This window comes from Astatotilapia calliptera, chromosome 5 (assembly GCF_964374335.1).
Source record: "Astatotilapia calliptera chromosome 5, fAstCal68.1, whole genome shotgun sequence".
In the NCBI taxonomy this organism is placed as follows: Eukaryota; Metazoa; Chordata; class Actinopteri; order Cichliformes; family Cichlidae; genus Astatotilapia; species Astatotilapia calliptera.
This window is the reverse complement of record NC_137426.1, coordinates 22,189,533-22,213,407: the sequence shown is the minus strand read 5'-3', so window position 1 is coordinate 22,213,407 and position 23,875 is coordinate 22,189,533. Positions and strand designations below refer to the sequence as shown.

General features: G+C 40.3%; 3 protein-coding genes across 6 annotated transcripts; all 3 read right to left on the bottom strand.

Annotated features, from left to right (window-relative positions):
- Positions 1 to 736: 736 nt before the first annotated feature.
- Positions 737 to 7,529, bottom strand: atf7b (activating transcription factor 7b). 3 transcript variants are annotated; one of them, XM_026168083.2, is made up of 12 exons: positions 7,218 to 7,529; positions 6,223 to 6,284; positions 5,886 to 5,982; positions 5,609 to 5,736; positions 5,386 to 5,511; positions 5,139 to 5,296; positions 4,205 to 4,301; positions 3,963 to 4,082; positions 3,687 to 3,836; positions 3,054 to 3,242; positions 2,812 to 2,917; positions 737 to 2,692 (listed from the first exon to the last, which is right to left on the bottom strand). In XM_026168083.2, the coding sequence occupies exons 2-12, from the start codon at positions 6,268 to 6,270 to the stop codon at positions 2,688 to 2,690; spliced, it is 1,224 nt and encodes a 407-aa protein (XP_026023868.1). In that variant the 5' UTR covers positions 6,271 to 6,284; positions 7,218 to 7,529; the 3' UTR covers positions 737 to 2,687. The 3 variants fall into 3 exon arrangements, with proteins under 3 accessions (XP_026023868.1, XP_026023865.2, XP_026023866.2); XM_026168080.2 differs by having other exon boundaries at positions 737 to 2,665; XM_026168081.2 differs by having other exon boundaries at positions 737 to 2,665; positions 3,054 to 3,227.
- Positions 7,530 to 7,658: 129 nt separating this feature from the next.
- On the bottom strand, positions 7,659 to 19,173 carry larp4ab (La ribonucleoprotein 4Ab). 2 transcript variants are annotated; one of them, XM_026168079.2, is made up of 15 exons: positions 17,796 to 19,173; positions 15,785 to 15,923; positions 14,459 to 14,684; positions 13,837 to 13,973; positions 13,301 to 13,404; positions 12,903 to 13,013; positions 12,604 to 12,657; positions 11,865 to 12,092; positions 11,534 to 11,637; positions 10,853 to 11,014; positions 10,706 to 10,757; positions 10,423 to 10,584; positions 10,210 to 10,328; positions 9,933 to 10,110; positions 7,659 to 9,788 (listed from the first exon to the last, which is right to left on the bottom strand). In XM_026168079.2, exons 1-15 carry the CDS (start codon positions 17,796 to 17,798, stop codon positions 9,420 to 9,422), a joined length of 2,148 nt encoding a protein of 715 aa, XP_026023864.2. In that variant the 5' UTR covers positions 17,799 to 19,173; the 3' UTR covers positions 7,659 to 9,419. The 2 variants fall into 2 exon arrangements, with proteins under 2 accessions (XP_026023864.2, XP_026023863.2); XM_026168078.2 differs by lacking the exon at positions 17,796 to 19,173 and having other exon boundaries at positions 15,785 to 15,929.
- A 151-nt stretch (positions 19,174 to 19,324) lies between these two features.
- pfdn5 (prefoldin 5) lies at positions 19,325 to 23,579 on the bottom strand. The gene is made up of 6 exons (XM_026168077.2): positions 22,793 to 23,579; positions 22,454 to 22,556; positions 21,700 to 21,731; positions 21,508 to 21,582; positions 21,288 to 21,393; positions 19,325 to 19,622 (listed from the first exon to the last, which is right to left on the bottom strand). The coding sequence occupies exons 1-6, from the start codon at positions 22,856 to 22,858 to the stop codon at positions 19,540 to 19,542; spliced, it is 465 nt and encodes a 154-aa protein (XP_026023862.1). The 5' UTR covers positions 22,859 to 23,579; the 3' UTR covers positions 19,325 to 19,539.
- Between the last annotated feature and the right edge of the window lie 296 nt (positions 23,580 to 23,875).

Sequence of the window (23,875 nt, the reverse complement as noted above, 5' to 3'; positions counted from 1 at the left end):
GAGGAGCCAGGGATTGAACCACCAACTTTCCGTTTAGTAGACGCCTCCTGAGCTAAAGCCAACCCAAACTTAGGGTTAGGTATGCCAAGGCGGTCTGCCATCAAAGTACTAACCAGGCCAGACCTGCTTACCTGCTTAGTTTTTGAGATCAGACAAGTTTGGGTGTGCTCAAGGTGGCATGGAAATAACCATCTCTAGGCTGGTGTGCTTGTGTGAAAAATCCTACTAGATAACCAGTTTCTGAATTACTCAGACCACCCCCACCTGACACAACAACTCTGCCATGTTCAAAGTCCCTTTAAATCTAATGATCAGTTTGAACTTCAGGGGTTCGTCTTAACCATGTCAAGCCCTGGTGAGATCTGTGTGCAACTATTTTATTTGAGTAAATACTGTTAATTTGTATAATTATAATAATATTTATATAACAAACAGAATTTGTGTTTCTATGCATCTACGTTGTTGCCCTTTTGGCCAGGTTAACCAACCTATTTTGACAGCAGTAAAGGCAACACTATGTTTAGAGTTATGTTTCAATCAGTGGTCTAGATCCTGCATTTAACACCCTTTAACTTGTTTTTGGTTTTCCACCAACCAAAAAAAAAAAAAAGTGGAAATTTTTATGCCATTGTTTCATCAGCTGCACCCAAAAAGATGCGATAAGTTTAATGAAAAACGACTTGCAGGCTTAAAAGCAGCTTACTTTTAACCCCAACATACTATTACTGAAGCACAATTCAGGTTCGTTAATTTATTTTTATTATTTGCTCAAGACAACTTATTCATTAGTTGAGACTGTACACAAATAATGTATCCCATCTTGAGGCCTGAGTAAACTCCTTCCAAGACATTTTCCCATGTGGATTCACTGTCGCTAAACACTTAAAAACTGTCCTCTTTACAAATTAAGGGGAAGTACTATTACATGAATTGGGGGGTGGGGGTCTAACATACCCACAGAGCAAAAATAAACATCTTAAAACAAAGACATGTTATAAAAGAGCAACAGGGAGGGGGGCAATATGATAGTCTTGGAAGTACAATGCCATATAAAATAAGCTGCATTTTAAAACTTGCAATTAAAAAGAAGCACCGTGCACAAGTATTGAGTCTACTTCATTATACAAGACGGCTCGTCAAAAGGTGGAAAGCACACAAGACCAGGACACCTGTAACTCTCTAAAAATGCACACTAATCACAAATCTCATTCACTCAAGAATACTTATCTTCACATTTGCTTTGGTCACCTCATAACTTTAGCTTTTAAAACTCGACCAAACACCCACCACCCCCTCAGCAGCTGGGCTACACATGTCATCTAAATGCAAGAACATCGATATTCAATAGAAAAATATATTGCACTAGTCTTTCCTCAACTGAAATGCATGGGTACTGGAGTTTAAAAATCTACGTATGATTATCATTTAAAGGCCGTCTGAAGGATCAAACTTTTCAAGTGTGTTACATTAGGACCGAGGATGGAATCCTTACAATGATTTTTGCATTGATAACAATGTTAGAGAACCAAAAAATAACATGAAAACAGTGAATAGGATGGATCACAAACAGTGGTAATCTTCACCCTTAAATACTCCATGCAGTCAATAGGGTTTCATACACAGGACTAACATGTCATCCATTCTGAATGGGTTAAAATACATGATTTAAAAAAAAAAAAAGTGTCAGGCACACAATCACAGGGTAAACAGTGAACACCATCTACAATTTGGTTTGCTAAGAACTCAGCTGACTAAAGCGACAAGTGTATTAACTCAAAACTGAAAGAACAGGTTGAAAACAAAACAATATAAACACTTTCCAGGCTACTGCTCACTGCATTCAGCTCTCCTCAGACTTTCACTGCATTAGCAAAACATTATCTGACTAACATATCCGGCATAAAAAATCTTTTCTTACACATGAAAAATACAAGATATTTTACAGAAAAAGTGTCAGCCTGGGAAGGACAAATAAAAAGAAAAAAAAGAACTCATCACAACCAGTGTGTAGGAAGAAGGTGGACTACAGTGGCTTTGTGAAAGGAAGTTACAAAAAAACGATGTTTCTGATTCAGATTTTTCTTCTCGAGCCTTTAAACCTTTCCCAAGTGTCAGAACTGAACAAGAACTTACCCCAAACCCTGCAGAGTGAGTGTCTGACATGTAATTCATATTTACATAGAGAGTGACGAAGCTTCAATGAAAAAGGGAGCCTGCTTGGAGTGGAGGGCTGATGGAGGCACTGTGCCGCGTCTTTGTGTGATTATCGGCGACTGCGAGGGAATTGGGTGGGTGTGGAAGTGGATCTTAGTTTTGGGGTGTGGGTTGGAAGGGGAGAGGGATTTGAGGGCAGGTTCCTCTTTTCAGAAATCTTTGCACGAGTCCGACCTCCGAATGCCACTCGAGTTCATTCTGGTCTATTAAGTGTCTGCGGATCATCTCGGGGCGGACTGCGGCTGCATTGCCATGACAACCCCTGCAGCCTGGCCCGATCCCATGCCGGCCAAGACCGACATGGCCACCGCCTCTGCAGCCCGCACGCTCAGCCCGTTGATGGTGGCCCCCGAACTTGTTGCCGAGGGCGACGGCACGTGCTGAATGACTGCCGCTGGGGAGCCGATGGGTTCAGTGGAAGTATCCCTGGAGGTTTCCTCTCCTCCTGCAGCTACAGACAGAGAGAGCAACATTCACCCTTAGAGAGGTGAGCGAGTAAAAATAATGCATTAGATGGGATGAGGTGACAGATGAATCCTGGCACAAGTGACACAGTACAAGAAGTCTGATGGTCAGTTCATTATCTCAACTGGTTACCTAATAAAGCTGCCTTCTTCTGCATAATAGTGACAGGGCAGTCCTTGTGGGCCAGGAGAAGCTGCTTCAGCTGTGCCACCTCATTCCTCAGATGGGTTACTTCATTCTGACAGCAGCACAAAAAGAAATACAGTACATAAATCATTCCCATCATGCCCCGTTATTGCCATATCACCACAGAAACCCATTTATGACCGCCAGGGTGTTTACATGCTTGATGTTACGCCCTGGAGACGACTCACTGTGAGGGAGACGTTCATGTTGGCCAGATCATCTGCTTTTTTCTCCAGAGAGTTCACCCACAGCTTCCGCTTTTGCCTGCAGCGGGAAGCAGCTGCCCGATTCCTCTCCAGAAAACGCTGCCTCCTCTCGTCAGGGTCCATCTCTGCTGCTCGCCGCCGCCTGCCCCCTGTTGGCTGAGCAGGGGACACCTGGAGAATGAGGAGGGGGTAAAAGTTGGCTACTTGTAAACCCAAATGTGATCAGTAAGTGGGGGAGAACAGAACAACTGCATCAGGAACTTCTGACATTTAACAGGGGTAAAAAATCAGGGGTAGCAGACAATTTGGTGCCCTTAACTGTCAAATTAAAGCATCCAAACCAAAACACACTCAATCCAATGCTCATGCTTGACTTAAACTGACTCGGCCTTTATTTTGCATATATGAGCACAAATGTTGGACAAGCCTGACATTCTGCTAAATTTTTCTCTTTGATGCCATCAATAATGTGAAAACTACAGCTGTTAGCATTGAGTCTCATTTAGCTTTTTGAGGGAACATTCAAAGGTTTTCCTTCATCACACACATTTAAAAGTCTATAGTCCTAGGTGTGCTCTAGGACCACATAACTTGTGTGATATGTGCACTACCTACCTGTGGTTGGGCAGGTGATGGTGCATCAGAGTTTTGAGAGGGCTGCTGGCTTTGTTCCTGTCGCTGTGGAACAGCAGGGATGGATCCTGACCCCCCACTGATGCTATCTTGTGCTCCTGGGCCCTGATGAGTTAGAGCTGCCTTCAACCGCTAAAAAGACACAGAGACAACACCCAGGTCATGTAAAAGTTTTATAAATGTCATTCGTTTGTTTATGTAAATGAAATGTTTAGCCAGCAGCCTACAAAATGATGAAAGTACAACTGATGGTCTCACCATCTTTGCCTCAGAGTGAAGAGTATAGCCAGATGGGGAGGATGAACCACTGCTAGCACCTCCAACAGGCGGTCCTGGAATCCCAGGGATGTTAGGCACTGTGTTCACTGGCCTCGCAAGCTCCACATAGCAACGAATATCCATAAAGTGGATGAGAGGGGAAAAACCAAAAGGATATGTTAAAATTCCATCCCAATTACAATTTGTTGTATAGTTTTTCATTTTTCTGGAAAATATCTTACAGATATAACTGAGGTCATCTGCACAGGACTGGGCAAGAGAGGAACTGCCTGTCCATTAGGGAGGTGCCTCACCAGTGGATACGAGCCTGTGGGAGAGCTGTTGGCCAGATTAGACATTTGTAAATAGGTGCTTCTCCACTGTGTTCCCACTGATAGAGCAGAGATCAGGCTTATAGTGTTTCACTTTTCCGATGAACACTTCTTCATGAGTTAACTGTACAGAGCTTACACAAGCAGCATGAAGATGTGACTCAAAAGTTCTCAAAGTTAAGCTTGGCTTGAGGAACACGCAAGTCTGGAGAATCGGAGTGGTGCAGAGCTGCAGCTCTCCAACACCTGCCTCAATTTCCATAGTAGATCAAGACACATACGATGATAGTAACCATACTTCTTTTGGAAATTAAAAAACAAAAAGATGCTAAACTGTGGTACAACACAACAACTACAGCTGCTTACTGTAATCCAAGTCTACGGATAAGAGATTCGCTGAAGAGGTAGCTATATTTCTAAGTTTGGGGTGAGTGTCTCAAAAAAGTTTAAATATTGGTAGAGAAACAATTTGTTAAAAGAGAAAAAAAGTGATGCTTTCTTTTGCACAAAAAACTGCAACAGCTTTACAATGGCCATAAATGATGGCTAATAAATAACAGACGCAGAGTCTAAAAGGCACTTTATGGTTCAATAAAAGTGACTGACAAATATAGACTTTCTAATTAATAGGAGCATATCTCCCCACCAGGTAAAAATCAAACCACCCCATCTTTGATTTCTGGTTGGACTGGATTACTGACTTTCTTGCTAGTTGGTCATGTGAAATTAGACTTATAATTTCTACATTTTACCAGCAGTTAATTCATTTTAAGTTTTACAAATTGTCAGCATGGTCCAAACAGTAAAACAGTAAAGCAAACCACAGCAACCTAAATTATTTTACCCAAGCTGTCTGTTGGAGGGTGGAGCTTGTGTGATGACGGAGGTTGGAGATGGCAACGTGGGGTGTAGTGAGTCATTACTCATGTGAAGGGGAAGAGAACCAGGACGCACAATAGTTGGAGTGGGAGCAGAGCTTGCCACGGGCTTTGTGTAGATCTCCTGTTAATAAATTAAGCAATGTAACTATTTTTGTGTGTCCATCATTTTTACGTGCGTGCAAGGACAGCAAATTACAACACAGCTCTCACCCTAGAGTCTCTGCTGTTTTCTGACATGCTGGACGAGGAATCAGGAGTTCCAGGAGGAGAAGAATCGACTTGTAAGGGCCCCTCATCCTCATCTTTTACTTCAGATGGTGTTTGTAAAGATGCGGCCTTGAAGACCAAAAGCAAAGATGAGAAGATGAAAGCCTTCAAATTTTATCTTGAAACCAGCACACTGCGTGATCTACAGTAACCCTGTCTTTCTCACCGGGTTTTTCGTCCTCTGATCATCTTCCTGCGTTTTGCAAAACTCTTGCTCGAAGGAGGTGGCCAGCTCATTGAACAAACCGACCTCCTCACAGTTCTTCAGAAAACGTGTGGGAGTGGGGGTTTGGTCTGCCAAAAAACAAAAAAAACTGTCAGTATTAGTGGACAAAAATATCACCTTCAGACACAGACTATTATATACAATTCATCTATTCAGAGCACTGACCACCTCCTCAGCACAGATTAATTTAAAAAAAGACAAATGGCGATGCCATTACCTGCAATGATAACAGAGTCTGTCCTGGCAGGACCAAATTTTAATGTCATTTCATGCTTGTGTTTGTGTACTGACAGGTGATCTTCATTTGTGAATCTCTGCAAAAGACACCACACATGACATTTAAGGAATATCAAGACAGTTTTAATCCTGATGCGAGATTAATAACGCCTGGTTTCCACTATTAAAGCAATGTTTCATCATACATTACACAGCACCTTATCAGCAGTCGTAATTGGTGAGCTAAGCTGGGTTCAGTTAATAACAAGAGAATAAAAAGCAGAGATTCAGACTCCTATGGCTGTTTAGAGTTAGGGGTATGTCTTAAGAAATCATACCTGCCCACATCCTGGGGCAGTGCATACAAAGGGCCGGTCATCCGCCATCTCAGACAAATGATCTGTAAAAGAAAGCAACAAACACAGCAATGTCATCCAATTTATTAGGCGATAAACCAGCTGATGTTCAGGTTCCCAAGACATATTACATAAGGGCACCAGATATGTTACTACCAAATGTTCTTAACCTACAGCATCAGCTTGAGTGTCATGGAGCTGATAAGAACTACAATCTAAATCGTCATAATTTACACGTGCCTGCTCATCTGTCACCAAAATCACAATAACATCTGGATAGGAGGGACACAGGCCGAAGACTGTGGGCCTGTTTTGAGCATTTCTTTAGACTCGGTTGGGTATAATGTGGGACTAGCGTTCAACGATGAGGCAGCAAGAGCCAAAGCACCTCACCATGCAACCTCCACTTAACAGGATCGAGTCACTGGCGTTGGCTATTAGCGCTGTCGATGTAGTCCGGCTATGTAGTTAGCTATAAGACATGGGTTACAGACTGTGGACAGGACACACAGGTTACAAATCCATTACTGGTTAGCTATGACTTAATGAGAAATGGGCCGCAAGGTAGCACATCCACATTGCTAAGCACGTGAAATACTGTTTTCCACAACCTGACATACGTGTCATTATAGCGAACATGGAAGCTAACATTGAACAAACTCATTCCAAATATCAGAAGGCGCGGCACGTCTAGCAAATAAAGCTGTTTAGTGCAAGTACAATCCCCTAGCTGAGCTCATGCTAAGTGCTAATGGAAGCTTCGTTAGCTTGCCTTAAGTTACACTAACACGTCCGCCAACTTAGTAGCTAGCATTACGTTAGCACGCTAATGCTAAATAGTGCCCATATACCAAGCCACGACTGTATGAGCGCGGTGCATGCCTTATGAATATCCAGACACATATATATACACACACATTTTTTTTCTTTAAATGACGATTTACATTACATTTTACTAAAGTATGCCCTAAACTTACCCCACGTTTAGACTGCCTCTTCACTCCCCCCCTCCCAGCTCCGGACAGCGCTGCTGTGCTGCTGCTTGGCCGTTGTTGACACTCTTGACACTTCCATTATCCAAATACCGCGAGAGAACTTGGAAGAGTTATTATGTAACAGGATTTCTCTATGTGGGAGGAATCGTAGATTTTACACGAAATAAGATTGATATTATATGAATCATTACATATTCCCTGACTTTTATCTCAATGTGCCGTTATGTCAACTCTACATATATATTCCGCTGTGTTCGCGTCAACTACCAGCGAAAGCTATGAACACACCCACTGAAGACTAAGCCAAACGCGCCTACAGCAGTTACATAATGTTTATTTCCGGATGTTTACTTGGCAGATGGCATGTTGAAATCCTTGAACAGATTTTGTTTTCTGGCTTAAAACACAAAAAACCAAAACCAATTTTAAAAAATAAAACCTTTATTTTTTTGAATACATCAAGCTACTATAACTCAGCGCATAAACCAATGTACTCCGAAAAATGTCCAGCCCATTTAAAAAAAAAAAAAAAAAAAAAAAAAAAAAAAAAGGGCAAGTCCTACAGAATGAACTGAAACTTTTGTTGCCTCAAAATGAGGTGGTTTACAGCATTTTTTTTACAATGAAATTAAATCCCATTAAGGCACTAGGAGTTTGGTTTGATAACTCCTTATAGTCTAAAACACAAGCAGTGTCAGTCAGCTGCACACTTTAAAAAAATAAAATAAAATAAAATAAATAAAAATCCAGTATAAACTACTGATTACTAGAGTGTACAGCCTGTCTTGTAAATTCCCTGTTAACATCTGAATTCTATCTTAAATTACTCATCTCTTTTAACCATATTTAATAAGAACAAGTTGAAAAATCCATCCCAATACCCTTCTGTCATTTGTAACTGAAAGATATTCATTGTCAAGCCACAAGCTGCATTACAGATCAGAACCTAACCGCTAATAAAAATCAGTCTACACACCAATTCATCAACATTACAAACACTGAATAACATGTAGTCAACGCTAACAAAATACACTACCATGTGGACAAACAAAAACTGAATTTGCAAACACAAAACATACATGTTAAAAATCATTAAAAATGGTTTGAGATCCACAGCTACATTCAGCACGTGTGATTCAAGCAATAAAAATGCTACTTTTGAAATCAAGCAGTGAAAACATTCAACATTGAGGGGAAAATTTCTGCTCCCCGTCCCTCAGGCCATTCATAATATTTTAGTAGTAAAGAGGGTTCACTGACGAAGACTTGAGTCAGCATGACTGTTCCACTTCAACAATCTGAAACTATGAAGGAACCACAAACACCAAATTACTACAATGACCTAGTTAACTGGATTATTTACCTAATCCCAGTGTACACTGGTTTTGTGAAATAGAAACCAAAGTTAGCTGAAAAAAAACAAAACAAACCCTTTTTACTTGTACTTTACAAAGCAGATGCCAACATCACCAAGATCTGGTCAAACACTTTCCTGCCTACATCCACCAACCATTAGCACTGATAGAATAATTAGATATTTATAATTTATGAAAAAGAAAAAGGTTTGTAAAGTCTAGTAAAAATGACATAAGCAGATCTGCTCCACTTATTCCAATGTTAGCGGTATTGATCCAATATTTGTGCCACAAAGGAAAATTATTGCAAAACACAAAACCCAACAAGTATTATAAGTTCAAGACAAGATTCACTAGTCGTAGAACAAGTGTCTACAAACATTTCTACAAATATTGCTACTCTTACCTTTCAAAAGTTCAACCCACTCTGAAGCTGAACATGTCAAGTCCATGGATAACTGACAATAGATACTAGTTTTTCAGATTACTTGTTAATTACATGTTTAAAAAGAGACACAAGGTCTCATATTTTCTAAACCACAGATGTAGATGCCACAAATTCAACAAATGTACAGGGACATCCTCATATCATATCATGACACTACTTTCAGCAAAGTATGCTTCATCACCGCGAACCCTGCGATTCCATCCATGACGACATTTTTCCGAAAAGGAAAATCTATTTATAATTTTTCAAATAATTTCAGGCCTGCAGTAATCTAAAGAGATGTGACAAACTCATGAAATGAAATATAGGCATCTGTCTTTATATATTACATATGTACATATATTCTTTTCTGTTTTCAGTTCATTTTCCCCCACCCTTTGGTTACTTTGGTGAACTTGGAGGGATATTCTGTTCTTTGCCACTGCGTCTGGCTGCCCGCTGTGGTGAAAATCGTTTCCCAGTGTTCAGGCCCTTCTGATGTTCCCGAATCTTCTGCCCTGGCTCTCGGACTCTGGCTTGGCCACTTCCCCCTCTGAAGGAGCGCAGTGGTTGCCGAGGAGGCCGTTTATCTCCACGTTTCTCTGCAGTTTGTCGGCCATTGGGACGAGGCTCCTCCACCCTGTTTACCTTGAGCTCTTGCAGGGGTTGGCTGTCTGAAGAGGTGGGAGTGGAGGGAGAGGGCAATTGTGCTGGCAGCGGTTCTTTGGCCAGCTTCTGGCACACCTCTGCATAACTGAGCTTTTTTAGACCCTGGTGAAAGAACAGGGAACCACAGTTTAAAAAAAAACAAAACAACAACAACAACAAGATGACAAAACACGCTGAGTTTGGAGAGTTGTAAGCTGATGTTACAAGACAATATAATGTGATAAGCAGCACAAAATAAGTCCTTACCGGTTCTGATGTTGGAGATGTGGGAAGCGATGAAGATGTTTCGGTAGAAAGAGCCTGGCTGCAGGTGGAGGGAGCATGTTCTGAAGGTGATTGTGTGTGAGTTTGTGCGGATGAGGAGACATTTTCCTTTGTTACAGGAGCTTCAGTTTTATCCTCTTCCTTTACGACAAGAGAATCACTAAACGTATACAAAAAAAAAAAAGTAAGGGATAAGTGAATTGTTGAAGACTCAATACCTTTGTTATTCACTGATATATTAGCCTGAAGCAAAGGTTACCTTGAGACTGGTGGAGTGGTTGTTTGTGTGGACACAACAGCAGGTTTAGGTGGAATTACAGGATCAGGTTTGTTTACAGGACCTTCTGCGATGTTTGTGGGAACATCTTTGCCGACAGACTGTAATGACAATTAAAATTTGTGCATTTATATTTTACCTCATTTTGTAAAGAGTCTTAAGGATAGAAAACACCAGGAGAGGCAACATATTCACCTTGTTTGTCACCTTCAGGCCACGCACAATATCAGAAAGGCGCATCTCAGGGACACTTTCCTCCTGCATACTGACCACAGATCCTGGCAGAGGTGGAAAATTGGAGGCTGCCAGGTCAAACTTTGGATGAGATGCCTTGGCCTCCGGTACAGGGACGGGCTTCTACATTGAATGAAGAAATAAAATTCAATATATTAAAAAGCAGCACACCAAGACACTGTAGGACACAGTCCAGGCAGTCAACTTCTTAAATGAAGAGCACGAAAAGAGGAAACCGACTGACCGTTGCCTGCTCATCTTCCCTTTTTCTCCTTGTGCTTCTATTGGGGCCTCTTCTATAAAAACAAACAAACATACCATTAGACTGCCACATCAGATTGGAAACCGTTTTAGTGTTAACAGGGGTAAGTGTAGGATAACACCAACTCACCTGCCCCGTCCAGACCCGCTCACATCTTTAAGGTTGAAGGAGGCCAGAGAGATCAGCTGTTGTGTTTGCAGGACCTGTGGACCAGACACACCATCCAACCGGTTCCTTGGAGCAAAAGAAGAGTGCACATCTCCAGGCCTGGGATGACCTCTTAAATGATTTCTAGGTGCACACAAAAAAATTACAAGTTTTACTACAGAAATCAAGCGCTACCACAAAAGCATAGTTTGACAGGATTGTACACTTTTTTTAATAAAACGAGTGAACAAGACCAATGCAAGAAAGCTCATCTTTATTGGTTTGCAAATGACAATAACAGAGGAAACTGACAGTACTCTTTTTTTTTTTTCTCCTTTTTTTTTTTAAAGAACAAAGTTTCAGTCCTGAAGCAAAATAATGGACTCCGGAAGGACTGGTACCAAACTGCGTTCCATTTAAGTTAATGCTAGCATTACCATCCGCGGAAAGTATTTTACCAAGTTCAAAGTCCTTAATTACCTAAATTAAAGCTTACAACAAACACTGCCAGCACCTGATGGTCGGAGCTGTGCTTTTGGAAACCGAATTTCCCAGAGGAGCCCACCCGAGGGATTAATAAAGTTTTATCTTATCTTATCTGATGGTAACTTCAAGTCTGCACTGATCTAATAAACTAAAAGTTTGTATCATAACTGTACATACCGGTTCCTGGTCATAGCAGCATGTGTGTTGACGGAGCTTGAGTTAGCTTTGTAGTTCCCGGAACTGCTGTAACCATTCATATATCCACTGTTGGGGAAAGGTGCCTGCATATCACCAAACAGGAAAAATCATTACAAATGTAACTAAAAAAAAAAAAAAAACAAAAACAAAAAAACCCCTCTGATACTTCTAATATTAACTTTGAGTTTACAGAGGTTATAAATATTAGCTACAATGGAGACTGCCATTAATTTGAACAGCATTAAAAACATTAAAATAAATAACATAGCAGCTTTATGGGACATTCTGAATAGTATATTAAGGTTCTCACCAGCGGTGTTTCGAAATAAGGCATGTTTGATGGCTGAGGATTCCAGGAGGGAGACACAATAGGATAAACAGGGTATTGCTGCTGAGGGCTGTACATCGACTGCATGTACACTGGAGCACTTGAGTCATATGGGGCCTGCAGTGGAGCATGTTGACTGTACACACCTGAATCCTGGATGCTACAGAAGCCATTCTTGCCAAAGAATGTATTAATGGCCTTAATGCGGGCCTGCAGGGAAAATGAGTGAATCAATATCGATATAACATTTCCACAGGACCCATATAGCTCTACTGTCCTTAGTCCCCTCAGATCTCATAATCTCACGGTCATTAGGCCATAAAAACTGCACCGACTAGGAGGAAAGAAAGGTGTTGAGGGGGAGGAGGGGAAGGAGTATAAAAGAAAAATAAGGGAGAGAGGAACAGCATAGAAACAGACAGATTTTAAGAAAGCCAGTGAAAGGTTCCACCCAGCCAGCCACAGTCCATATGGGTCCTTCCAAGCGCGATACTGATCATCACTGGGGCTTAAACAGGACCATCAACAAATCAGTGTTATTTGCGCCATCAGATAAAAGAGCAGGGCACACGATGTCATAACAAAGTCCAGCAAAAATATCACTGATAGAAAAACTTTTTTTAAAAGCCCTAAAAAAAAAAAAATCCCCATTCTTGCTTATCAAGTGAAAAACAAAGCGTAGCAAGCTCCATACATCTATAACAAGCACTGACTGACTCACCATGATTGGTTTCCCTTGGAACATTTTAACTTCCTCTCTTAGGTATCTGTAAGCCTGAGGGCAAGAAAAGAAAACAGTAAAGAAAATGTGGTAGAAATGCTCTTTCCTTTAATGCAGAACCTTAGTGAAACATGAAAAGATCAGAAAGTACTGCACCTGCTTGGTAGTGAGATTTAGCAATTTTAAGTTAAATATGCCAGGTAATAATAGAATATTTAACTGGTTGTGTAAACCTAAAATTGTACAACCAGTTTAAAAATAAGTAAAAGTATCTTGTGGTAATTCATAAGGGGACGTACCTGTAGTGCATCCATGTCTGACTGAAAAGTTATGTACCAGTTGCTGTTGTGCGCAAACTCAACACTTAACAGTTTCGGGCAGTGTTCACTCTTAAAAAGAGCCTCTACTTCCTGTGAGAGGAACACAACATGAAACATTTTGACCTAAAACAGACCATTCCATCACTCTCCACAAGTCAGCATGCAAAGTCTGACCGAAAAGAAAAAGAGCTATCACTCAGCTACAGCATACACACTACCACACAATATTTTAATCATCTAAAGCTGACTTGACAATAGTTATCACAATTTATGCAAGCACAATCAGTTTCCAGCCCTCCTTTGTAGATTTTACTATTCAGTCAGACAGTATGGGGTTACAGAGCAATATTTTATTAGCATGTAGGAGTCGTCTTTACCTCAACTGGGGTTGTCTCCGGCACTTCTCTTAGAATAATGATGCAGCGACTGTGGTTTGGTCGAACCTTCTTCCCAGTTTCATCAACTTGCACCATGGGGGAGGCTTATTAAAAAAAAAAAAAATTTTTAAAAATTATTTTCCTAAATCTTCACAGTGCAGCTGAAGACAACTGACATATCCCATTTATGTAATAGCTATGAAAGACCTTTGCTCCACTGTAGCCAGTTTAAAGTTGGTAGACACTGTGAATAATCTTATTTATGTGGTAAATTAACCACACACTAAGAGTAAAACAAAAGGAATGTAATGAATTCTTTCAAGTATGTAATGCATTACTTTTTAAAAAGTAACAATGGGCACTTGTAAGTAGTAAACTAGGTAATTGCATTTACCTAATAAATAAAAAGTCTTACATTAAATCTTCTATATTTGATCAAGCTGGAGCAGGTAGCAGTTTAAGAACTATTAGAGTTCAAAACTTTTAAAAGTATCAGCCTGTCTATGTGAAACAACGACAAACAGAAGCACTTGTACCTCGCAGTACATCCAGAATGAGGTCCATGTCAGTGGTAAGAGCTTTAATGTTCTCCATACAAGCAAGTGTCCAAATGGGAACAAACTGATCACCATCCATCTGGGATATCAAGTAGAGGTCCTTTGAAAGATTCTCTCTGCAATACCCAAAACATTGGTCTCTCTGAGTTACAGCTTTTTCTTTGCAGTAATAGTAAAACACAAACATCAACCTTTTAACAACCAAAATGATGATGGTGGTTGGTGGTGGGGTTGATGTTAAATCATTTACATTAGTGTAGGAAAGCCATTTATTAAGCACTTTTGTGTTAGACATTGTCCAATTTAACATGTCACTATAAAATAATTTAAATTAAAATAAGTTTTGTTCAATAAGCACAGAGTTCGCAAATACTAAAGACATTTCAGAACATTAAATCACTATCGGCCTGAATTATTGTTTGTGCAGCTGAATCAAGATGAAAACCGCAGTTAAGCCAAATTAGAAACTTCAGACACCAATGACTCAATATAAGAATATACTCCAATTAAAAGTTAAATGGCTTCTTACAGTTATGAAACAAAGTAAATTCAGTAATTACTGCTGTCCCATTAAGGCAACAAAACATTATACACAACTCACCTAGAAAAGAAGAACTCGAGACGTTCCTTTAAAGACTGTCTCAAACTCTCTTCGGACATCGCCTGCACCTCAGATGAATTATCTATGGCGGATTCGCACTGTGGGTCAAAGCCTAAATACCCCTGGTCAGACGGACTGATGTCATTCACAGGGGTATACTCAGCAATGCTGTCCACGTTTTCACTGTAGTATCCTTTACCTCCTGAAGAGGGAACATCTGAGTAATCTAAGAGAAAACAGTAGCCAAGTGATAAGTGTCACATTCAATAAAGTAGTACACAACAGGACTGAGTGCACCTTTGTGCAATCTCACTAAAAATGTTTCATTATTTCAAATATTACAAGTGCAAGGTTTCATCCTATGGAGATATATCTTTTGAGGACTACACTGAAACTATAACGGGCTATAAACTATAACCCTGCGGGCCCTTAACATCAAAATGAGAGCTAAGCAAACTCTAATCCAAGAGATTTCCAATTAGTTCAACTACATGCATGTAAAATGACATGTGAATACGTGAACTCCAAATTGTGGATCAACTGCCAGTGAAATTCAAACATCTGATTATAAGACTTTAGCAGAAAAGGCTACAGAAAAATGGGTGATGACAATCGGTACAGTAATCAATATGTATAAATGAGTCAAAGCATCAGTGACACAATATCTGTCTTCTTAAAATGACAGAGTGTACCACTTGCACAATCTAAGTGAGGAAATTAGATGGGCCAGTGTTTCAGACTTGCCAAAGGGCTTATTAAAGGAAATGACTGTTTGTCTGCTTGAGAAGTGTCAAGGACAATACAGAACTCAACCTTCATGGGTCTTCCACGGGGGTGGGGAATAAAAACAAAGCAAAACTTCATTGGCCTTCAACACAAAACTGCAAGACCAAACTTTGCTACACAATATGAACCTGATAAATACAGGAGCACACTAACAAACCCCCCCCAATCTCATTCATGAAAACCAACCAACTTTTGTTGCACTCCGGTCCTACTGTTTGGTCAGCAATTTTCAGTTTAGTGAACCTGAACACTTAATTCATTCAATCCTCACTGTGCAACATTTATGTCATAACTGTTGATACTATAATACACAAAACAAGGTTTGTCATGTTTGCATTTACTGCACACTCCCATGGACAAGAGAAGCAACCTCAACCATTTCCTCATACCATGTCTATAATTTTACTATACATGTCTATACTTGCCACACAGCAACTCCCTATTTTTTTTATTTAAAAAAAACACTGTACAAGTGAGAACGTTTGGTTTTAGTGTAGTACCATATAAGAGGAACTAACTTTTTCTTCCCTGCAAACATACCTTCGGTCATTTCAGCAGGAGGAGGGCAGGTATTGAGCCATGGAGCATTGTCCATCTCCTCGGGACTCTCACTCTGTTGGGCAGGAATCTCCTGCCACACTTTGGCATTGGGGTTCAGGCCCGCTCCCTTTGTGGTAACCTGCATGATCATTAAAAGAGACAGAATAAATAGCTTTTTCCTTCAAACATTACACATAATTGCATACAGTTGGTAGGTTACTAATTTCTGAGAAACATTCATCAATCATAAGAAAGTGGTATTCAAATATGTCACTCAAAGTGGAGTGAAAGTAAGACTGGACGAATTGTAGCAAGAGTAAATGTAATTTTTAAAAATGAGAGATTGTGTACAGCCTTGTATAGTGTAAAAACATGTATATTACTGAATAAAGAGATTACTTTAGTGTTGTACTTACTGCACTGTGGTCTTAATTGATATTTTTGATTTGATATTTTTTTAATACATGTACTGGAGTTTAAAAAAAACAACAAATTGAATGAGTCATAATAATAATAATAATAATAATAATAATAGATTGGATTTATACAGCGCTTTTCAAGGAACCCAAAGCGCTTTACAATGCCACTATTCATTCACTCTCACATTCACACACTGGTGGAGGCAAGCTACAGTTGTAGCCACAGCTGCCCTGGGGCAGACTGACAGAAGCGAGGCTGCCATATCGCGCCATCGGCCCCTCTGGCCATCACCAGTAGGCGGTAGGGTAAAGTGTCTTGCCCAAGGACACAACGACCAGGACAGAGAGCCCGGGGAACGAATCGGCGACCTTCCGGTTACAGATGCGCTTTCCCACCCCCTAAATGATGAGTCTCAAGTGTCAAAAAACATTTGTGTGCCATATGTCAAGTCAATCAACAAGACAGGTCAGTCAAGATCCTAAATAGACATTCAAAGCTAATTTAGCATTATACATCAGAGCCAATCCAATGGATGAACTCTGTTCATTAGCGATCCTTTAATCCAGCTTTGCAAATGTGTCGACTCTTCACACACATTCACCGGAGCCCTGAAGTAGTACTACTAAAGCATTGACACGCATACGCACGTAAGCCCCAGCTGAATTTTCATTGGCTTGCTTATCACCATTGTTCCGCCTCTCAGTCGCTCACATACACCCGTACATGGCGCAGACCCGCCTCAAGGCAGCATGACTCGAATAAGGCAGTTTGACCTGTCATCCATTGTAAAATCTCGAGTGTGCAATATTTAGAGTAGCTACACAGTACTAGAATCTTATTTTCAATCCAATCTGCTTTCCAACACTGTATTACAAAAGCAGCAGGTCTGGGTTTACAGTGAAATACTAGAAGTACTTTGAGGGTCGAGAAGAGCACATGGCACCGACATGCCTGAGCGCTTTCAAACACGAAGTGATATTCACTGTGTTCATTTAAAGTTCGCTTAAATAAGTCTCCCTCTGGTTAAAATGGCTGTCATCGATCATCATTACCCCTGCTGTACGTGTTCTTATATTTTCACAATGAACGTCGCATAGTGCTATGACCTTTATCACGGGCTATTCAGCTACAGTGGTGCTAACGTTTAACACAAATCACGTGCCATATTTACTACACGTGTAATCCAACTTTAAAACGCACACCGAGTGTTACTCGTAAAGCAGCAACACCAAGTCAATGAGTTCGTAAATACGTGTTTGCCGAATAGGGTCTTTGGTTGGTGTCCTACCGTAACGTTGCCATATGTAACAAGTGACACCACCATGTTTCGCTAACTCGCTCTCGTCTTACCCGCACACGACACCGGCTACACTTCGTACTGCTAAACTAAGCTAATGTGTTTGACATGTTAAAATAATGCAAGAGAAGTGCTTGTGGTGAATGAGAAACGTAAAGACAAAGTGTAGTGTAATCAAAGAAAAAGCACACAAGTATCTGAGAAACTTCACACAGCACGCGTGTGTGAAACGAGAGAAAGGAAGCAAACAGGTTGCTGCTCGTTAGCTAGCAACAAGGCCTCGTCAAAACTCACCATGCTGATTTGATCTTCTCCGTAGGTCCTCGTCAGTCGCGGGGAACCGATAGTTCAATTGTCGTGCGAAGTTTGCTATTAAATATCGTAAGTCGAAGTTGCTGATCTTGGTGTCTACGTTTAATTAAGGTCTCTTCCAACAACTGCGGCAGTACGGTTAAACGACAGCTCGCGCTCCAGTTCCAAAGGCACGTCCGCGCGCACGACAACTTTGAGATCTGTTATCTTTAAGACACCGAAAACTTTTTTCGCTATATTTTTTAACAAGCACTATCCATTTTACTCATGAATTTCTTCCATTCAGATCCTCATCCCGCAGATAAACTTCGCTACTCTCCTCCAGCATGTGACAGTTACGTCCTCTATCTTCAACCGACCGTCCCGACAGGCTGCACTCCGCCTCCACGGCAACAGCAACGCAGCATAGCAACCATCTGTGACCTCAGGAAACGGAGTACTGCCAAACAGCCTTGAATTAGCTTTGGAAAGAGCCAGTCCGATAAGTTCGTGTTGTCGCAGTAGGAAAAGTAAAAGCAAGGAGAGTTTTTAAAATGTGAACTGTGACAGCATGCAGTTCGGACAAAACTGGGTTACCGGGCGAAGTTCACCTAAACAGTAATTAGTGGGTGGAACTTGACACGGTGCTGCTCCAGCACGACAATACTGATTAAATCATGTCGATTGAATCAACGCAGCTCTCATAAAACCCGCACACGTGATTTCACTTTTGGCTGATTAAATCTGCAAATTAAATCAGAACTGTGGAGGACTGACAAAATTAGATCATTAAAAAAAACTGCTATTAATTACAAAGTGAAATAATTTATCAGTATAAATAAGTTAACGATTCATTTAATTTGACATTTAATAAGCTAGTTCCAATTTTATTTAATGGTGTCACATTACTTTTTTTTTTTTTTTTTTTTTTTTAAGGGCAATTGTGGCCTTCTACAGTGACCTTGCAATTTAAGTATGGCCCTGCCCACCTTCAGCCTGAAGGGGTCAAAGTCTCATGATCCTAAGCACATGGCCGTCGGGAGAAGCTGTAGTTTACTCTGAAACAGTCAAAATGTCCTGTAGAGGTCACTGTTTTTGAGATTTACCTCAGTCAAACTTATTACAGGGACTTCGTTTACCACAGTCTTTCAAAAGCAACACAATTTGCACAACACTATGTGATTAGTGGATTACTGATTACCCAGCCTGTGCAATAAATCAAAATCCCTGCTAACACCTGAAACACTGCAACACAGAAACAATGATCACTGTCTGCCTTTTAAAGCCCTGCAAGCTTCATTCTAACCAAACCCCTTCTAAACCCCAGCTAAACAAGTCAGAAAGGATGGCGCAGCCCCTGTGAATTTAATTAACCAGAATAAATAAAAACATGGGAGTGGGAGTGCAGCGTCTTGTAAGTAGTACCAAAGTAGAGTCTAGTAGTGCATTTTTTACAATCTTCAGTCTTACAAACAAAACAGCTGTCCTTATTGACTTTCACTGATAAACACAATAACACAAACACTTCAATGTTCATTGAATCCACAGTGACCTCTTTAATAATCAAACATGCTGGACACCCAATTTAATTTAAAATTGACCAAGCGCATATGGCTGCTTTACAATAACAACAGGCTACTTGTAATATATTTGAAACAAGGTTTGTGCTCGTCAGATTGAAGCATGTTTTCTCAACACAAACTAAAAAAATCCTCCTGCTCATAAGGAGTTCAAACAGCTGTTCTTATTATGCCTTGGTGGTCCCCATTTGCGAGGCTTGTTGGCTCTGTTGTAACTGCTGGATCTTCATGTTCATTACTTCAATTACAGCTGCAAAAAAGAAGACAAGTATAATATAAATTCAACGCTGCTATCGATTAACATTAACATTTTCCGATATGCACTCATACCCATCTTTTGTAATGGCATGGACACTGGAAATTACCGTTATTCTTTAATGTTAAAGACTCAACACATGGCTTCATAAAAAAACAAAAAACAAAAAAAAAAAAAAAACAGTCATGGTTCATAAGTCCACTGATCAAACATTTGCTGTCCCAGAAAAAACATTTAGTTTCTTTATATATTGCTAGTTTAATCAATAAGAATATACATAAAATCCTTGCTAGATTAATAATTTATATTATCCAAATCCCAAAGAATAGTCACTAAAGTGACATTTGGCCCCTCCTTAGACTAACCCCTGCGTAGTGCAGGAATTCCATTGCAATACAGACAGTAGGGGGGCAGGAAATGTGCCAAATTTAAAGACTGAGCAGTTCATAAGCATACAAATGACTTTCAGTTGAGCTGTTTCTTAATTTAGCATGCTGTTCCCTGTTGGATGGGAGAGGCTGAAAACATTGCTTTTCTTCACATTTGAACTATTCACTCAGGTGATTTGATGAACGACTTTTATTGTATTTTAGCTCTATTACCCTTCATAGCTTACTCAGAATAACCCTTGAAGCTCTTTTCTGAGTGGTTTCTGTCATATTTAATTCCTGACTATTAGAACAAAATGAGTGTGTTTGAATCAAAAGTTAGTGAGGGGGTTTCTGCCCCTAGTTACCCCTGGATAAACCCGAATACTGTTCTAATGGTTGTTGAACCACATCTTCATTGATAAATGCCAAGGTGTAAAGTCGTTACTAACCCAACAACACTAACATGCTGTTTTATATAACTTACACATGGGTTAAATCACCCAGCATTAGTGTACTAGGTTGAGGGTACAGGCGAGGTCATCAAATGTCATCTTCATAGGTTAATTCATCAAAATTCATATTAGCTAGCTATGCTGAAAGCTACTTAAGTATTTAGTTTACTACTCTTTAGTGTATAAAACAAAAACTGTACTGTAAAAAAGCCAAGGCTAAACGAACTAAAAAACAAAACAAAAAAAAACAAACAGAGTGAGGACAAGTACGATGCCTGGCACAGACACAGTGAAGATGTGGGGGAGTTATGTTGCATTGCAAACTTATTATCCAACGTGGTTCATCACATGAGTGGACATGGATTTTCAGCTGATATCATCTTCACCTTGTAAGTCTGTGTTTTTGTCAATGATGATAAAATGTGTTTATGAAGACACCTTCTGTACGGGAAACAACTGCAAAGGCACTATGAGTAATTTGGTTGTTATTTGGCACAATTTGTCACCACAACTGTATCACAACTCTGCAAGATACACACATGAAGCTTTGCCGATGAGATCAAAAGGTAAAGGTAAAGTTTCAAGACTGAGGTTCAATCCATTCAAAAAGAGTCGACATTAATGTGGTGAAAATAATCATAATTGCTGTCGTCTAATTTTTAGGATAATTTCATTTTAATTGAAGAAAAAAAAATAAAAAGTCCAGAAACATGCATGTCATTGAATAAAATAAGTATTTCATCCCCCTCCAACCCAGCCAGAATTCTGACTCATACAGTGCTTAAAACCAGTATAATGTCACATTGTATGATGGTGCACCGAGATAAGGAAATTACCTTGTTTCATGGCATGTTTTTCCTGTAGGGCCGGCTGAATTTTCTCTATCTGCTTTGTGAGGAAGTCTATTTTGCGCTTAAAGAATGCCTTTGAGTCTTCCACGTTCTGCAGAGACATAAAGGAGAAATCTCAACACAACTCAAACACATTTAAACATTTTGTTTCATTATAATCCATTCATGGCTTTTCAAATTGCAAATTTTTATTTTTTTTTTTTACCTTTTCAACATAGTATCCTGTCCCCACATCCACTAAAACGTGTTCCACATCATTTAATGTCCCAGGGACATACATCTGAGTAACAGGAATGTCAAGGACAAACATGCATAGCTCAAGATAACCATGACGTAATTTAAAGCACATCATACAACACAGCAAAACACTTACTGTCCAGTGCAAACAAAAGGATACAGAACTGGTAAGAGGCACAAGGAGTTCTTTTCCTATATGAGAGAGGAGAAAGGAGGAGGTAATAATAAATCAAATTAAGCCACAGATTTCCAGCAAACATTACTGAAAAAGCAGAATTCTGTTTTTGGCCAGAAATGGTCGTGGGGGGTGTCATAAGAACTAATAAGGTTGTAACAAGTGTCGTTTTTAATGTGATGACTGGTTATATCATTACAGTGCATATGAGCTCAGATCAGCGCCTCAGCCCTTCTGTGTTTTGCTCTTGCTTTTTTTTTGTTGAAACTGCGAAAGGGGTAATAGCCACAAAATTTAGTCATGTACACTATAATCCAGGATGTGTAGTTGATTTTTCATAGAGGACGTCCGATGAATGTCTTAGACCTTAGTTATTAAGAGTGGTTATTTGAGTTGCTGTTGTTCTTCCATCAACTCAAAGCAGTCTGACCTTTCTACTCTGACATCAACATGGCATTCATTCAACACTTGTGCTGACTTTCAAACCTCTCTAGGCTGTCTTCAACCTGCTCCTCACTCTCACTACATAACATTTATCAGTTAACTGGTTGGTTAAAAGGGGAAGTAAATAAACAGGGTAGTAGCTGCTACTTGCATTTCATTTGAATACCGGTGCATCTAATATATAATAATACGAGTTATTGCCGATATAGTCAGTTTCACGCCTCTTGAGTCTTGAGATAAACATGTTTTTCAATCTACCAGAGGTAGGCTGTCAGAAGTTAAAATTATTACTCACCTTTATTGTTTTTGTTTAGGACATTCAAGCTATCTTTTGCCTCAACATACTTGGTCTGGACAACTTTGAGCTGACCTATCGAAGACGTCAAGAACTCAACTTCCTGCAAAAAGACACAACGCGTAGAAAGCAAGTGGCACACGGTTACCAACCAATGGTTTTATGCTTGACTTGATAAGGTGTGCCGACAGCATCAACAACAATGGGTTTGCACTGTTAGCATCAGTGGTGCTAGCCGGCTGAATACCCGGGCCCGTTCTCAGCACGCTTAAAGCTCTGATTAGACCCCTTTATAAGGACACATTCCTCACACACACACGGATAAACTAGGCACACTACCTGGTCTAGCTGGGTTTTCAGTCCCTCTAATTGAGGCAGGGAGAGGTCTGTCAGATTCACCGCCATGTTGGAAGCGTGATGCTAAGAGACCTTTAGTGATGCTGTTTCCGGGTTATGGAGCTGGACCGTCACTAGTCTGAAACATCGCCCCACTGCGGAGAAGTGAGGAAGTGAACCAGCTCCTTATGCCTCTTCAAGGAGAAGTATGTGAGGCTGACAGATGGGTTCAAGTTTGAGCTGGGATAACACTGGGGATCTGAACTGAGCCCCTTCTTGTTTAAAATGGTGATCACTGACAGATGAGGTCAGGGAGGAGTTTCTGTGGACTTTGATGTTTGCAGATGGCACCGATCTGTAGTGAGAGCAGGAAGAAAGGAAAAGAGCCTGAAGAAGTGAGGATATACTCAGGAAAGAGGAACAAAAGTCAATAGAAGAAAGAAAGAATACATATGTGTGAATGAGAGAGGTAGCGAGGTGCAAAGGTAGTGAAAGTAGAAGTTTAAATACCTGCAGTCAACCATCTGAAGCAATGGACAGTGCACAAGAGAGGTGAAGAAGAGTGTGTAGGCAGGGTGGAGCCAAGTGTCCGGGGTGATTTGTGACAGAAGGATATCAGCGAGTGTGAAAGGGAAGGTTTACAAGGTGGTAGTGAGACATGCTATGATGTATAGTTTGGAGATAGCTGAAATGACTAAAACACAGCAGTCCAAATTGCAGGTGGCAGTCGAAGATGAACTAAAGACGCTTCTTGGATAAAAGATGAAATGTCTCCAGATGCTTTCTCCCCCCCAAGCTCCATAGACTACGATGACCTGGTTGACTGAGAACCTTCACAGACAATCGAAGATGTAGTTTTCAGTGGGAGAGATCAGGATTTAGTAATGAGTACACAGAGGGAATAGCAGTTTGATGAGGTAAAGCTGAGATGGTTTAGACCTGCGAAAAGGGGAGATGGCAGATGTATCAGACAAAGGATCTTGAAGATGGAACTGCCAAGCAGCAGGAGAAGAGAAAGACAACAGAAAATATTCATGGATGTAGTTAAGGATGGTATGCAGAGGGTTTGTGTGACAGGGGATTCCT